At 40.9% G+C, this 18,056-nt stretch overlaps 1 protein-coding gene across 1 annotated transcript in view; it reads left to right on the forward strand.

Moving 5' to 3' along the window:
- Window positions 1-12,200: 12,200 nt before the first annotated feature.
- Window positions 12,201-18,056, forward strand: part of LOC133647880 (uncharacterized) — a 64,978-nt gene continuing 59,122 nt past the window's right edge. The window contains exon 1 of the mRNA XM_062043613.1: window positions 12,201-12,423. Coding sequence (XP_061899597.1) covers window positions 12,229-12,423 — 195 coding nt within the window. The 5' untranslated portion in view covers window positions 12,201-12,228. The remainder of the gene's footprint in view (window positions 12,424-18,056) is intronic.

Here is an 18,056-nt window from a genome sequence, read left to right on the forward strand (position 1 = left end):
GTTATATATATCTGTATATATATATGTATGTATGTATGTATGTATGTATGTATGTATGTATGTATATATATATATATATATATATATATATATATATATTTATATGTATATGTATATGTATATGTGTATGTATGTATATGTATGTATGTATATGTATGTATATGTATATGTGTATGTATATGTATATATATATATATATATATATACATATATGTACAGTATGTGTATGTATATATATATATATATATATATATATATATATATATATATATATATAATTCTAGCTACCTTGTGTTTACATATATACATATTACATATACACTGTATATGTATATATACACACACATACATATATGTTTATGTAGTTATATATATCTGTATATATATATGTATGTATGTATGTATGTATGTATGTATGTATGTATATATATATATATATATATATATATATATATATATATATATATATATATATATATATATATATTTATATGTATATATATATGTATATGTATATGTGTATGTATGTATATGTATGTATGTATATGTATGTATATGTATATGTGTATGTATATGTATATATATACATATATGTACAGTATGTGTATGTATATATATATATATATATATATATATATATATATATATATATATATATATATATATATATATATATATATATATATATATATATATACTTTTAGCTGCCATTACTTGTTGCCCTTTTTTCATCTTTATAGCTTGCTACTCTCTATATTTCCAGGAGAGATAAGTCATAAAGATCAGTTTTACCTGATTAGTCATAGGACAATAATGCATTTTAAAGAAAAAAAACAATACTACTGTATGAATATAAAATGTCAGCAGTGTTTCATGAGTTTGCAATATCTATATGTCCATGCAGTTGACATTGATAATAATAAATAAGGGTTTGTTGCATTTACTGTACAGTTCGACCTGACTCATATTCATTATCATCATAATAATAAGGAATGTGTGCAGGTGTATAATCCTGTGTTGTTAATTCCACTCTTTGATGGCGTGTGGATACCTTGTTTAGGGCGTGACACAGTTTAACAGCAGCCTCCCTCCCTTCATCCCTCCCGCTGACCCTTCCTCCCCATTGTTGAGGCGCGTGTCCCCGCTCTCGCCTTCATGCGGGTGCACAGTGTGCGGGCACATCACTATTCAGCTGTATGCAAATGAGCTCACATACACGCACAACCACACTCAAACACACACACACACACGCACACACACACACACACACATATATGCACCCAGCCCTTGCTTTATTCTACAATCTACCTTATTTAGGTTTCAATCAATCAATCAATCAAAATGTATTTATCTATATACAACTTAATCACAAGTGCCACAAACCACACCGACATTCTCGGTCCTGAACCCGCATCCGGGCAAGAAAAAAATCAAACCAACGGGAACAATGAGAAACCTTAGTATGGACCGCAGAGGTGGGGACACCCCCAATAGACGTCGAGTGGGTACGGTTCATAATGTGAGAGTCCAGTCCATAGGGAGGCCATAGGGATCCTCTTGCTTGTAGACAAGTCAGCAGTGCAGAGACGTCACCAACTGTTGCATAGAAGAGTGGTCCACCCCGGGTCCCGACTTGGAACAGCTAGCGCCCCCTCCATTGAAACTGATCCATGGCCACTTGATAAAGAGAGAGGTGCAGAGCAGAAAAGAGAAGCGGCAGGTCAACTGTTTTAAAAAGGGGTCTATTTAAAGGCTAGAGTATATAAGAGTTTTAAGATGGGACCTAAATTCTCCTACCCAGGTAGCATTACTTTATGTTACCAGTAGGGCATTCTAGAGTACTGGAACTGGAATCTGGAATCTGGGCTCTGGGAATCACTAATATGCCAGATTTCTGTCTGGGACATATGGTACAATACAATCAGCAAGATAGGATGGAGCTAGAGCATTTAGTATTTCATACGTAAAAGATAGGATGGAGCTAGAGCATTTAGTATTTCATACGTAAGTAATAAAACCTTCAAGTCACATTTTAAGTGCACAAGAAGCCAGTGTAGGTGAGTCAGTGTAGGCGTAATATCATCAAACTTTCTTGTTCTTGTCAAAAGTCTAGCAGCCGCATTTTGTACCAACTGTAATCTTTTAATGCTAGACATAGGGAGACCTGAAAACAATATGTTACAGTAATCGAGATGAGACGTAACAAACGCATGAATAATAATCTCAGCGTCGGTGGTGAAAAAAATGGGACACATTTTAGCGATGTTATTGAGATGAAAGAAGGCTGTTTTAGTAAGACTGCTAATATGCAACTCAAACGAGAGAGTTGGATTGAAAATAATACCAAGATTTTTCACCGAGTCACTTTGTTTTGTTGTCAAATTTTAAGGTGGTATTCTTAAATAAGTGCCGGTGTCTAGCAGGACCAATAATCAGCAATTCCTTTTTCTTAGCGTTAAGATGCAAACATCCCTTGTTTAATTTCATATAGACACACCTCCAGGTGACTACAATCTGGCGTGTTGGTCAGCTTTAAGGGCATGTAAAGTTGGGTGTCATCAGCATAACAGTGAAAGCTAACACAGTATTTGTGTAAGATATATATGCTGAAGAGTGCAGGACCAAGAACCGAATCCTGTGGAACTCCGCACATTATCTTAACATGCTCCGAAAATAGGAGTTAAACCAAGAAAAGGCTAAGTCTGACATAACGATATGTGTTTTGATAAGTTCTAATCGAATGTTATGATCAACGATATCGAAAGCAGCGCTGAGACCAAGTAGCAGTAACAAGGATGACGCATCAGCATCCATAGTTAGCAATACATCATTAGTCACTTTTGCGAGGGCTGTCTTAGTAGAGTGATTTGCCCTGAAACCGAACTGAAAATGTTCAAAGAGATTGTTAGACACTAAGTGTTTGTTTAGCTGCTGTGCAACTCATTTTTTAAAGGATTTTAGAGATAAAGGGCAGGTGCGACACCAGCCGGTAGTTTATCAGGAGGTCGGAATCGAGGTTAGGTCTTTTGAGCAGAGGATAAATAACCGCTATTCTGAAGCTAGGGGAACAGTACCAGAGGAACGTGATAAGTTAATAATAATTAGCACTGATGGTCCCAATATTACAAGCACCTCCTTGAAAGGTTTAGCAGGAAGTGGATCAAGTAAACATAATGTTTTTGTTGTCACATTTACAAGTTCCTCTTATGTTATTTCTTCAAAATGAGGGAGATTTTGGAGAGTATTTGCCAAAGTACATACATTCATATCTGCGTTTAAAGAACTGTGTTGGAGCTGTGCCGTGTTATCTTTAATCTCCTTTCTAATCAATTTTCTTAGTAAAGAATTGCATAAATTCATCAGCCGAGTGGATGAAACTACTGGGAGAATTACCTTGTTGGGTTAGGGATGCTACTGTGTTAAACTAATGTCAAATCCCAGCCGAGTCATACCAAAGACTATAAAAATGGGACCCATTACCTCCCTGCTTGGCACTCAGCATCAAGGGTTGGAATTGGGGGTTAAATCACCAAAATGATTCCCGGGCGCGGCGCCGCTGCTGCCCACTGCTCCCCCAGGGGATGGGTCAAATGCAGAGGACAAATTTCACCACACCTAGTGTGTGTGTGACAATCATTGGTACTTTAACTTTAACTTAACTTAAAGGCCTACTGAAACCCACTACTACTGACCACGCAGTCTGATAGTTTATATATCAATGATGAAATCTTAACATTGCAACACATGCCAATACGGCCGGGTTAGATTACTAAAGTGCAATTTTAAATTTTGCGCGAAATATCCTGCTGAGAACGTCTCGGTATGATGACGCCTGCGCGTGACGTCACGGATTGTAGAGGACATTTTGGGACAGCATTGTGGCCAGCTATTAAGTCGTCTGTTTTCATCGCAAAATTCCACAGTATTCTGGACATCTGTGTTGGTGAATTTTTTGCAATTTGTTCAATGAACAATGGAGACAGCAAAGAAGAAAGCTGTAGGTGGGAAGCGGTGTATTTCGGCCGGCTGCAGCAACACAAACATGTAGCCGGCGTTTCATTGTTTACATTCCCGAAAGATGACAGTCAAGCTTTACCATTGGCCTGTGGAGAACTGGGACAACAGAGACTCTTACCAGGAGGACTTTGAGTTGGATACACAGACGCGGTACCGTGAGTACGCAACCAGAATGTTGCCATAAGCATTTTGTTTAATTTGTATGTGTAACGCAGTACGCAGCTGCGGCTTCCAAACATTTGATCGCTTGCCCGTACGTGCGTGCCTCTATGTGCATGTCACGTACGTAACTTTGGGGACTTTGGGGAAATATATGTGCTGTATGAACTTTGGGGAGGGGAACGGTACTTTGGGCTGTGGGATTGAGTGTGTTGTGCGGATGTTTGAGTTGTATTGGCGGGTTATATGGACGGGAGGGGGGAGGTGTTTGTTATGCGGGATTAATTTGTGGCATATTAAATATAAGCCTGGGTGTGTTGTGGCTAATAAGAGTATATATATGTCTTGTGTTTATTTACTGTTTTAGTCATTCCCAGCTGAATATCAGGTCCCACCCGCCTCTCACAGCATCTTCCCTATCTGAATCGCTTCCACTGCCCTCTAGTCCTTCACTCTCACTTTCTTCATCCACAAATCTTTCATCCTCGCTCAAATTAATGGGGTAATCGTCGCTTTCTCGGTCCGAATCGCTCTCGCTGCTGGTGGCCATGATTGTAAACAATGTGCAGATGTGAGGAGCTCCACAACCTGTGACGTCACGCGCATATCGTCTGCTACTTCCGGTACAGGCAAGGCTTTTTTATCAGCGACCAAAAGTTGCGAACTTTATCGTCGATGTTCTCTACTAAATCCTTTCAGCAAAAATATGGCAATATCGCGAAATGATCAAGTATGACACATAGAATGGACCTGCTATCCCCGTTTGAATAAGAAAATCGCATATCAGTAGGCCTTTAAGGATACTTTTTATTACGGTGGATGAGATTGGAGTAATAATTAGTTTTAGCTAAGGTAAGACTGTGTAAAAGGTTTATTTGATATACATATATTTAAAGACATAGTCATTGAACAGTATGACAAAAGTGGTCATGCTAGTTTTTTCCGATGATATAGATAAATGCACTAGTCGTATGTGTGTAATGTGTTTATAGATGTAGATATATAGTATACTGTACGTGTGTTGTGTGTGTTTTCATTACATGATTGCTTGAAGTTGTCATTAAATCCCTCTCATTAACCATATGGCGGCCGTACCCGCTGTTTTCAGTCATCTGTTCAGAGAGAAAAAAGCCAATTTTCCAACCTGTTCTTGTAAAGTCTGCAGCACTTTATTGATGTGACGCATTCGTTGTGTTGTTTCTAAAGTACGAAGAGGACGGGTTGTTAATTGGAAGCAGGCAATAATCGGAGAAAGGCTGTTTGTATCCTTAAATGTGAAAACTCATTATACTAATAATTAGGAATGTGAATCCTACAACAACTCCTGATTAAATTTGATTTCAATTATTGGGGTGACGATTTGATTCAGAATCAATCCTCGATTCAACACGATTCTCACAATTTGTTGTTTGGTTTATAAATAATGATACAATTAGGGATGTCAAACAATATTTAACCTATAAAAATCACATTTTGTCTGTAGTTAATTCCGAATTAATCATGATTATTCACAGATATACAGTGCATCCTGAAATTATTCACAATTTTTTCATTTTGTTATGTTACAGCCTTATTCTAAAATGAAATGAAATTACATTGTAAAATATTTTTTTTTAGTTTTAAAAACATTTATTAAAAATAAAAATCTAAGAAATCACGTTTGCAAAAGTATTCACATCCTTTGCCATGAAACACAAACGTAAACTCGGGTGCATCCTATTTCAACTGATAATCTTGAGATGTTATACAGCCTAATTTGAGTCCATCTGTGTTCAATTCAGTTGGTTGGACATGATTTGGAAAGGCACACACCTGTCTACATAAGGTCCTACACTTGACAGTACAAACCAAGAATTAAGTCGAAAGGATTGTCTCGAGGCACAAATCTGGGGAAGGGGAGGGGATAAAAAGAAGAAACAAAGAATAATAAATAAATGATAATTGTTATGAATTGGTCAAGGGGGGAGACCCCGGGATGCAGAGACGGGAGGCAAGTTTGAAAATACAAAAAGTCATGAATTTAATAAGTCCAAAAGGTACAACAAAAGGCGATGGGGCAGAAGTGCACACCATGAATATTAACAAAACAGGTTCCTCAGTGGTTGGCAGGAGGGGCAACCAGGGTGCACCAAGCACTGCACAAAGTCTTTGCTGCCTCAGGGAGGCTAGGGAACAAAAATAATAATTTAGCAATAACAGGACAGGGAAAGCAACATACCATGAGGCGAAGTGGGCACATGCACGTGCGCAGTACAGGAAACAATGACCAGCAAGGTCAAGCTGTGGGTGACGAGCCTAAATACTGGCGGGCTAATTGTGAGCAGGTGTGTCACCAGGTCCGCCCCTCGCCGAGGACGAATCACTAAAACAGGTGCAGACAAAAAAAGAGAAGGCAGGAACACACTAAAAACACAACAGATAATGATGAAAAAGTAAACTAATAATAAGAACAAAAAAAGAAAAATAGGTACACACACACACACACACACACACACACACACACACACACACACACACACACACACACACACACACACACACACACACACACACACACACTCCTAAAGGAAAAAACACAAGAAAAACTGAGATTACTAGACACAAGCAAGGCCACGGTCTCATGATCTAGCCGCTGCGCAGCCTGCCACATGCCACTTGGCACACTGACAGAAAGGAGATGTGCGGGGAATAGACCCAGCAGACCACCACCGATCAGGGCACCCAGAACAAACCGTCGGCGGGACCCAGTGGCCCCAGACACACTGCCCGGCCGCGGGCAACTCCAGCCTCCAACTTAAAAATAAATAAATTATAAAAACATAAATAAGAAGAAAAAAGACAACACATAACCAGGGCAAGAGGGGGAGTGAGCAAGCATAGAGGCAGAATCGCGCCTTACCTAAGCATGACAAATCCGGGATGGCGACACCACATCAAGAATCAAGGAGTAGCCGGCAGCAACAGCAAAGCAGGGAGCAATCCAGCTCCTTGAACCCACTGTCCACTGAGGATATGCCGATCCAGCCCCCATCCCACTGGTCCGGTCGCCGGCCACCCATCCCCCAAGGGACATTCCCCGACAAGACCGCACCCAGACGACGGCATGACACCGGGCGCAAAGGGCAATGCGGCAGAGCGTGGGGTTGCAATATTGGCAGGGGCCGACCAAGTGCACGACACTACACAGCCCCGCCGCAAGACACGCACACTACCACCCCCCAGCCCCACCGTGGGTCCTGCCACCCCAAGGCCGTGTAGCGCACCCCCCAGGGCTGCCGCAACGACACACATGCCGCCCAGACACCAACTCCCTCCACCCCGGAGACCGCCGAAACCACCACGACCCACCCAACGAGGTCAGCAACATGCAGTAGGCCAAGGTCAGCGCAAAACACCCCCAGTACCGTCACCCGCAGAAACCAAGAATGCTGCAGGCGCCCTGGTTCGGTCGGCTAACCAGCCCCTCGCCCAACTACCCACGAGATGGAGGGCACACCGCCAACCCCAAGGCCACCCCACCAAGCCCCACCTGCACCACCAACTATGACCTAAGCACACCCATCCAGCCCCATCAGGCCAAAACCAGAGTACTTACCGCAAGCCTACGTGCCCCCGCTTTCACACGTACACACGCTCAGCGAGGTAGCAGTACAGCAACACTTTTTGGAGCAGAAGTGCGGAAATTGTCATCGGATTTAATTTGACCTAAATATTAGTAAAAAAAAAAAAACGTAAAATTTTTGTCAATGTTAAAAATTAAAGAATCAATTTTTTATGGTTAGAAAAAAAATCGCCATATGGATATCTTTTTCCCATCCCTGGTAAGACGCAAACCGCTGACTCAGCATTAAAAGCGCTGATACATTGCTTGTTAACAGTAAAGTGTAACATGCATGACTTTCACAGCAACATTTTATAGCGCAAACAAGCTAGTTTTCCAGCCTGTTTTTCTAAATTGTGTCTTTGTCGGCGCGACTTTGTCAATATAATGGATTTGAAAGACTGTATCCGTCAAAGCACAAATGTATGCCTTTGTGACGTCCTCAAAGTCACAAAAAAGCATTTGTTTGATCTCTGACTGTTGTCCTGTGTAGTTGTTCTACGTAGCCATGCGCCTTGCTGGGGGTGAAAATGGAGAAGATTTATTGTGTTTATACGCGGGCCGAGTGCTGCTGGGCTTCTATTGACACACCTGTTGTGTCCCCAATGAGTCCACATGGGCACAATAGCTTCTGCATGCTCTTCTCTTTCTAAATATATACATACTAGACTCCATCAGCTGCTAATTTTCCTGTTGTTGACTATAAAAACCTTCCTTATAATCTTTGCTCATCCATCATTTAGCATATTGTGTGCTTTTTCTTCACGCTTCTTCTCATTTCTCTGGCACTATGGAGCAAATAGCATTATCGACTTGTTTTATGGCAGTGTCTGCCGACTACCTGCCATGGAAGCGCAGTAAAAGGTGTGACAGAACAGTTTTTAGTTGCCGAGCAGAGCTGATAACATTCTTTGCTGTAGGGGAAAGTGATTGCTCTTTATTTGACTGTCATCACATCTGTTATCTGCTTTGAACGTGTGATTTAGACACACAAAGCACCAGCTAGATCAGTCCTTCTCAAATAGTGGGGCGGGCGGTGGGGCGCTGGGTGCGGGGGTGTGCGATGCCAGGGAGGCGCTGCTAACCCCGGGGAACATGTTTCATCAGTGTGATGCAGTAAACTTGCTCAGTGTAGCCATTAATCCTGACTTCCTCATTTTGATTAAAAAAAAAATCTGCACAAATATATTTTTTGTTTTGTAGTTTATAAATGTTCTATATATTGATCTCCTGAGCTAATGTTGCTGATTATCCATCCATCCATTTTCTACCGCTTGTCCCTTTCGGGGTCGCGGGGGGTGCTGGAGCCTATCTCAGCTGCATTCGGGCGGAAGGCGGGGTACACCCTGGACAAGTCGCCACCTCATCACAGGGCCAACACAGATAGACAGACAACATTCACACTCACATTCACCTCTAGGGCTAATTTAGTGTTGCCAATCAACCTATCCCCAGGTGCATGTTTTGGAGGTGGGAGAAAGCCGGAGTACCCAGAGGGAACCCACGCAGTCACGGGGAGAAGAAGTAAACTCTTGAATTTATTATTACTTATTTCGTTGATTTAACTTTATTTTTCAGTATCAAACGGTTCCAGTTGGCCAAAAAATGTCCATAGCTCAAATATGGATACTTTTTTTTTTTTTTCAATTTCAGGCAGATTGATGCACTTTAAATCTTTTTTTGTTACGGACTACAACAATTTTATAAAGTTATTCATTTTTGTAAGTTGATCTTTTTGGTCTTTTTCTGTTTTCTTTATTGTTAATAAGGATTCAATTTTAGGTGTGTGTGTGTGTGTGTGTGTGTGTGTGTGTGTGTGGGGGGGGGGGGGGGTTCTCATTGTAGCCCATTGGGTTGAGTTTTTCCTTGCCCTGATGTGGGATCTGAGCCGAGGATGTCATTGTGGCTTGTGCAGCCCTTTGAGACACTCGTGATTTAGGGCTTTTGATTGTTTGATAGAAACTTTTATTAGTAGATTGCACAGTGCAGTACATATTCCGTACAATTGACCACTAAATGGTAACACCCGAATAAGTTTTTCAACTTGTTTAAGTCGGGGTCCACTTAAATCATGATACGGATATATACTATCATCATAATACAGTCATCACACAAGATAATCACCATCAGAGTATATACATTGAATTATTTACATTATATACAATTTTGGGGTGTGGTGATTTTTAACACTTCAGTCATCAACAATTGCATCATCAGAGAAATGGACATTGCAACAGTGCAGGACTGACTTGGTAGGATATGTACAGCAAGTAGTGGACATATATATAGAGAGAGATCAGAAAGCATAAGAATAAGTATCTACATTTGATTATTTACATTTGATTATTTACGATCCGGGGAGGTAGGATGTGGAAGGGAGGGTGTTAGTTTAGGGTTGAAGTTGCCTGGAGGTGTTCTTTTAGTGCGGTTTTGAAGGAGGATAGCGATGCCCTTTCTTTTATACCTGTTGGGAGTGCATTCCATATTGATGTGGCAGAGAAGGAGAATGAGTTAAGACCTTTGTTAGATCGGAATCTGGGTTTAACGTGGTTAGTGGAGCTCCACCTGGTGTTGTGGTTATGGTGATCATTTACGTTAAGGAAGTAGTTTGACAAGTACTTCGGTATCAGGGAGGTGTAGAGGATTTTATAGACTAGGCTCAGTGCAAGTTGTTTTACTCTGTCCTCCACCCTGAGCCAGCCCACTTTGGAGAAGTGGGTAGGAGTGAGGTGTGATCTGGGGTGGAGGTCTACAAGTAATCTGACTAGCTTGTTCTGGGATGTTTGGAGTCTAGATTTGAGGGTTTTGGAGGTGCTGGGGTACCAGGAGGTGCATGCGTAATCGAAAAAGGGTTGAATGAGAGTTCCCCCTAGAATCTTCATGGTGCTTTTGTTGACCAGAGAGGAGATTCTATAGAGAAATCTCATTCATTGGTTGACCTTTTTGATTACCTTGGTTGCCATTTTATCACAGGAAAGATTAGCCTCTAGAATGGAACCTAGGCGGGTGACCTCATCTTTCCTGGTGATAACAATGTCACTCACTTTTATAGTGAAGTCACTGACTTTCTTAAGGTTGATGTGGGACCCAAATAGGATGGATTCCGTTTTACCCAAGTGTATGGATAGCTTGTTGTCAGCGAGCCAGGTGCAAATTCTACAGAGTTCAGCACTGAGGATTTTCTCCACCTGTGACTTGTCCTTGCCGGATACCAGCAGGGCAGAGTCATCCGCAAACAGGAAAAATTCACAGTCGCATGCTGATGACATGTCGTTTATGTATATTAGGAACAGTAAAGTAAAGCTGCCTTGGGGGACTCCACAGCTTACTGAGAGGGGGGGCGGTGCCGTTCACCTCTACCACCTGTTTCCTCCCCTCCAAGTAAGATTGCATCCAGCTCAATGAGGTTTTATCAAATCCGATTGCTCTGAGCTTATCCAACAGTATAGCGTGGTTAACGGTATCAAAGGCCTTCTGAAGGTCCAGCATGACCATGCCGCAGTATTTGCCCGCGTCCACCTCATGTTTGATGTGGTCGGTCAGATAGAGAAGGCATGTGTCAGTGGAGTGGTTAGTTCTGAAGCCGGATTGGAATTTGTACATGAGTTTATTAATGGCAAGGTAACTATCGACCTGTTCATAAACTATTTTTTCCATTACTTTCGAAATGGAACTGAGAATAGAAACAGGTCGGTAGTTGCCAGGTTCTAATTTGCTTCCTTTTTTAAAGAGGGGAGTTACTCTTGCTATCTTGAAATCTTTTGGTACTTGGCCTTGTGTAATTGAGAGGTTTATTATGTGTGTGATGATTGGGGCAATGGTGGTGGCAGAGTCCCTGAGGAATCTAGAGGGGATATTGTCAAGGCCGGTGGCCTTGTTTGGGTGGAGCGCACTCAATTTTTTAAGCACCTCGTCAGCTGAGACCATTTCTAATTTGAAATTGTTGTTGGATACTCCTAGCTTTCTGTAGAAGGCTTTAATGTGTTCTACACCAAAGCGACCAGAGTGGTGGGACAGCTTGTTGACTAGAGTTGTGGCTATGCTGGTGAAAAAGGTGTTAAGTCTGCTTACTATCTCCATTTTGTCTGTAATGAGGGAGTCACCCTCCTTGATGCTGATGTTGTTGAGTCTGGTTTTAAGTTTCTGCCTGCAGCCAGGAAGCTGGTTGTTGAGGATTTTCCAGAGCTCACGTGGCTTATTTGTCTTTTCCTCTATTTTGTCGTTAATGTAATTTTTTTAAAAGGATTTAGTCAGGTTTGTTGTCTTATTTCTTAATTTATTGCATTGCTTTTTGAGTGTTGAAAGGAGTGATTTGAGGTTATTACTGGGTTATTATTGGTTTTCGCTGGCTTTGGTGATGGGCGGAGTTGGAGAGGGGGGGGGGAGGCAGTTAGGGGGGGTATGGAAGTTGTTTTCGCGGGCTTTGGTGAGGCTGAGAACAAAGACCAGGGATGGATGAAGAAGCCCCTGTATCCTGTGTAGGCCACGGGTCCAGGTGCCGCGGTTCCGACCGTCAGGGACCGGGGAGAGGCTGTGAGGATCTCCGCTCTGCCGTCTCTACTGTAGCCACCGCGCCGTCCGGGCCGCCGGCCGCATCGATGATCGGGGTGAAGTCCTCCGTCGAGCCGCCGACCGCTGGAATACAGGTGAGCTCGGGTTGTGATGAGCAAATAAGGGCTGGCGTAGGTGGAGAGCTAATGTTATTAGCATAGCTCCGACGAGGTCCCATAGCTAAGTTAGTTTCCTTGGCGTCGTTAGCAACAGTATTGCTAGGCTTCGCCAGGCGGGACAACATTAACCGGGTGGTTACAGGTCCAGGGTTTAGTTCAGTGTCTCCTGAGATTAGAAGTAATAGTAGAATTGTTGATCTTCGGTCTATCCTTTCAGTCAGGGGCATGTACTGATCAGCAGTCAGGCCCGAGATGATCGCGTTACCTCCGAAACCCAAGTGCTTCGCCGATGTATTACAGAGGAGATATAAATCACAGTGATTGTCCATTTCGCATTCTCGACTGTCATTTTTAAGAGGGTATAGAGTCCGTGGTGGTTTAAAATATAAATCTGTGATCCACAATAGAAAAAGGAGAAAGTGTGGAATCAAACGAGCCTTTGTTTGGATGCCACAGTGGGAGCAAAAAAAAATGCGACTGATCATCTTGGAGACTGGAACTCCCGGAACTCTTAAGTGGCAGGCACTCAATGCATTAGAGTTAGTTCTGTCAGTCTTGTCCCTGACAGTTTGGTTATGTTTTAGTTTTTCTTCTGTGTTTGTCTTTGTTTCCTGTCAGCTCTCTTATTTTGGTTGTTTCCTGCTTTTCTCCCTGAGTGCTGTTTTCCCTCAGCTTTGGCTGATTGGCACCTGGCCACACCTGGTGTCATTCAGCTAGCTGCTATTTAAACCTGCCTTGCCATCCAGTCTGTGCTGGAGTATTGTCGTTTGTCATTGTAATACTTGTTGCTGTCGTTGTATGCCATGGACTTCTTTCTGTCTCCAGTTCTCCCTGGTTCCTTGTCGCTAATGATTGTCGATGTGATTGTCATTAATACTTGTCGATGCCGCTAATACTTGTGGATGTCATTATTACCTGTCGTTACTACTTGTCCTTGTCGCTGTCGTCATAGCGGTAAGCTCTTCCTGATAGCTATTTGTAGTTTGCTGTCTCCTAGCTTCTTGTTTTCCTCTTAGCTATATCCAGTTAGCCGTTAGCTGTTTCCAGTTTTTCTGTTTGCTGGTTCCTGTTTTCAGTTTGGCTATTCCTAGTTCCTGGTTTGTGTTTTACATTTATTTTGGACATTAAATTAGGTTTTCCTGCACCAATCCTGCCTTCTCTGCATCTTGGGGTTCGTCACCAACACTCTGTGACAAGTTCCCTCGCTTAAATACATACATACATACATACCTTCCTATGCTAAATGATATTCCATAAACTTGTAGAAACCTATATAAATAAACTTTGATTGATTGATTGATTGAAATGAATAGGAGGTGATTCGTTCTTCTGTTTGGAGCAAATGGCAGAGCGATTGTGAGCCTGTCATTGCTTTGTCTCAGAGAACTGAACACAGGCGAAAAATAAATAAATAGTTGTGCATCAGGAACAATGTAAAAAAGAAAATGGATGTAAATCGCCAAAACAGACAAATGTTAGAAAAGACAATCGCTGCAACCAGGGCAGACTGAACCTAAGGGGGGAGTTGTTCATATGTCTCTGATGTGCACATCAATCAGTCTGAGGAGTAAACGTTTGCACTGTTTTTGTGAACTGTTAGCTAGCATCACTTATGTGTGTAGCTAAGGTATCCACAACCTGTACAAATGTTCGTACAGCAGCTATGAATTTGCCATGAGGCAGCACACATTTCCACGTCAACGTCAGTTTTTTTTTGTTTTTTTTAAATTAATTTATTAATCAATCAACAAAACAATACACAACAATTCCACAATAATGCAATCCAATTCCAAAACCAAACCCGTCCCAGCAACATTAAGAACAACAACAAACAGAGCAATTGAGAGCAATTGAGGACACACAAACATGACACGGAACAATCCAAATGTAGTGAAACAAAAATGAACATTATCGACAACAGCATCAATATTACTAATAATTTCAAAATAGCAGTGATTAAAAAAAAACTCATTGATACTATCATTAAAAACATTAATAAAAAATAATAAAAAAATTAGAAATGAACAATAGTGTCATAGTGGCTTACACTTGCATCACATCTCACAAGCTTGACAACACAGTGTCCAATATTTTCCACAAAGATATAATAAGTCATATTTTGGTTCATTTAATAGTTGAAACAAATTTAAATAATGGATCCCATATTCCAATATATGACTCATTATTATCTAAACTAAATGCAGTTTGTTCTACTGATATCATCTCCACAGCTTGTGTGTACCAGTCAGTATGAGTTGGACTATCAAAAGCTATCCATTTTTTAAATATTGCCCTTTTTGTTATTATGCATATGGAAAGAGAAGAGAAGCTCCTGCAGTTGCGCCTTCCAGCTACATCTGCAGTAAATGCGGCCGTGTTTGCCTCTCCCACATCGGACTCATCAGCCACAGCAGGCGTCGTCGCTGAGTTTAAACTTGACCTCTGGACTGGCGCAGTTTTAAAGAGATAAAATTTAAAAAAAAATTTCTGGGTACATTATATTGATCAACTAAATCATTGAACGGTGTAAAAGAGTTTTTATTAATAATATGATGAGGTTTAGTAATACCTCTGTCTTTCCATGTTGTCCATTTAACCACATTTTTATTAATGATAATATTAGGATTGTACCAAAGCGGTTGATTTACAGATGTCATTGGGTTGATTCCTAGTATTTTCTGGCACAGTTTTAGAATGTTAAAGGTGGCTTCTATTGGGCTCTGCCTCAATTCATTAGGTATTTTTTAATATAATATAAGCTCCCCACATCAATGTCCAAATTCATTAACATATTTTTTTCTATGTTGATCCAGTCTTTATCTGCAGAAGAATGGAATAAGTGGCTTGCTTATTCACAACCGAAGGAGATATGATAATGTAAGAAGTTTGGTAATTGTAGTCCTCCTTTATCTTGTGTACAAGACAACCTTAAGTATGAACATCTGGCCTTCTTTCCACACCATATAAAATGTGATATCATTGTATGTATTTTCTTAAACCAACTTTTATTAATTAGGACAGGCATCATTTTCAGTATATAATTAACTGCTGGCAGTATACTCATTTTTACTATGTTCACCCGACCCCAAAGTGATATTTGGAGACGTGACCAGCGTTCCATTTTGGATTCTATCTTATTTTTTAAATGTTTGAGATTTAGATCTCTACTTGCATAAAGGTTTGGTGTAGTATGTATTCCTAGGTATATGATTTCTGCCTCTTTCCATTTAATTTTGGAGTTCTGAACTTGTGATTTCTTGCAGTGTTTATTAAGTGCTAATATTTCACATTTGTCCCATTTGACTTTATACCCTGATAAACAGCCATATTCAGTGATGACATTATTGATATAGTGAAGAGACGAGTTAACATGTGACAGGTAGAGAATTATGTCGTCACAATACATCGATAGCTTATTATACTGAGAGCCAATTTTTATACCATGAATATTATTTTCACTTCTTATTTTTGCAGCTAAGGGTTCAATAACCAAAATAAATAATAATCCAGATGCAGGACATCCCTGTTTTACTCCTCTTTTTAACGAAAAAGGTTCTGAAATATGATTATTGGTTTTGACTGATGCCATGGGTCTTGTATAAAGCATCTTAATCCATTGTATAAAATTATCTCCAAATCCAAATTTACGTAATGTGCAAAACATAAATGACCAGTTTATGCGGTCGAATGCCTTCTCCGCATCAACAGTACATACTGCTGTGGGATAAGGGAGACTTCTAGCATAGTAAATAACATTGAACAATTTCCTTGTATTGTCTGAAGATTGTTAGCGGTTGATACAGCTCAACTTTGCTGTGAAAAACGGCGTGGTGCTGGTTTTTGTGTGTATGCAAGCTTGATATATGAGGGCCCAGGTGGCTTATGTGTTTACGTTATATGAATAATGAATGTATGGGAAACACTGGATCCATGTGCCGAATCAGGTGGATCACAGTCCCACTTGGCCTCAATGCAAGTGGACTGTAACCTGAGATGTATACCGAGTATCTGTAATTTTTGGTACCAGTTCTTGATTGGGTCAGTTCAAGAGGGCCGTTAAAATTCTATACTAATGGTTGGGCTATCGGTACTTTTTTATCCAGCCAATTGGAGTCAACCTTTAATAGATTTACCGGTCAATGGAATCACGGACGGAATCAATATTTGCTAAAAACAAAATCTAAATGCAGAAAGTTGAGGAAATTGCCGTAATGTGACTGAGATGTTTACTCAACACACACTCACCTCCATGGAGCCTGGTCAGCTCGGGCCAGCACTCTCGTCATCTCTGTGCCTGCTTTTGGGACACACGGCAACCTCAAACTACCAAACTAACTCCAAGATACAGAGCCGAACTGTTCCCAAATGACTTCTACGTGTCAGGTGATATGTTTATTTTGCAAAACTGATGACTATTGTCCTCCAAAAGCTGTGCAAAAATCACCTGCTACTACTGCCAATGCTAGGAAGTTGTGGACTCGACCACTGATCTTCATTGTAAGCTTAATACTATAGTTGGACCACCAGTGTTGAAAATAAAATTGATGCATCTATGTGTGTGCTTTCTTTTACTTGAAAGCATGTAAATTAAAATTCATTGGTACATTTTTGTATTATTCTGCTTTTTCTTATTTAGTTTACTTTTTTATTTACTGGTAATGTTAATAAAATGTTGAACTTTCTGTATTTAGATTTTGTTTTTAGCAAATATTGATTCCGTCCGTGATTCCATTGACCGGTAAATCTATTAAAGGTCGACTCCAATTGGCTGGTTAAAAAAATAACTGATAGCCCAACCATTAGTATAAAATGGCGGCGCATTGAAATGCAGCAGCTTGAAGATGCTCTTGGGAGTGTAGAGCGATTTGGCAAAAAATACCCGTCATTTCTGTCAATTTCATGGCTGGCTCAAAGCGTGAACACTCTGTGATCACATACGACCGACAGACAATTCTGGATGTGGATGGATCGGGTCGTTATAGACTGAAAGATGCATGTAAGGTGGACCTCCTCGCTAGCATGGGAATACTTCGCGGGCTACATCGAGAGGCCTTTGTAGCAGCGGAGTCAAGTACCAGCGGGGACCGTCAATGGAGGCGACGTAAGCGGTGTGAGCGGAAAGCAGAAGCGGGGATGCCGAGCGGGGCTAGCAACAAAGGGAAAAGCTAATCACCAAAGAAGCGTGGAGTGTCCGGGTAAGAAGTCATTTAAACTAGAACTAGCCGGCTGGATAATCCCTGCACACATAGCAATTCTCTTAGAATAAAACACAACTCACATAATGTTTTTTCTTTTGTGACCGTGTCAGAGGCAGTCACACATTGTACTGAGGTGGCTAACTATGATGCGTTCAGTTTATCGCAGCATCAAGCAAACAATCTGAAAATTCCCGTCGTATCAATTCCTAGATATGGTCGAAACTATTTAAAGTGCACTGCGCATAATAAACGCAACATTATATAATATTGCTACTTCGGATAATTTCAACAAACAATCCTCAAAACAGCCCACTACCTATAATATGGGCTTTTTAAACATAAGATCATTATCTTCCAAAACGTTATTAGTTAATGAGGTCATTAGAGACAACAAACTTGACGTCGTTGGTC

The sequence above is a fragment of the Entelurus aequoreus genome, linkage group LG04 (assembly GCF_033978785.1).
Source record: "Entelurus aequoreus isolate RoL-2023_Sb linkage group LG04, RoL_Eaeq_v1.1, whole genome shotgun sequence".
In the NCBI taxonomy this organism is placed as follows: domain Eukaryota; kingdom Metazoa; phylum Chordata; class Actinopteri; order Syngnathiformes; family Syngnathidae; genus Entelurus; species Entelurus aequoreus.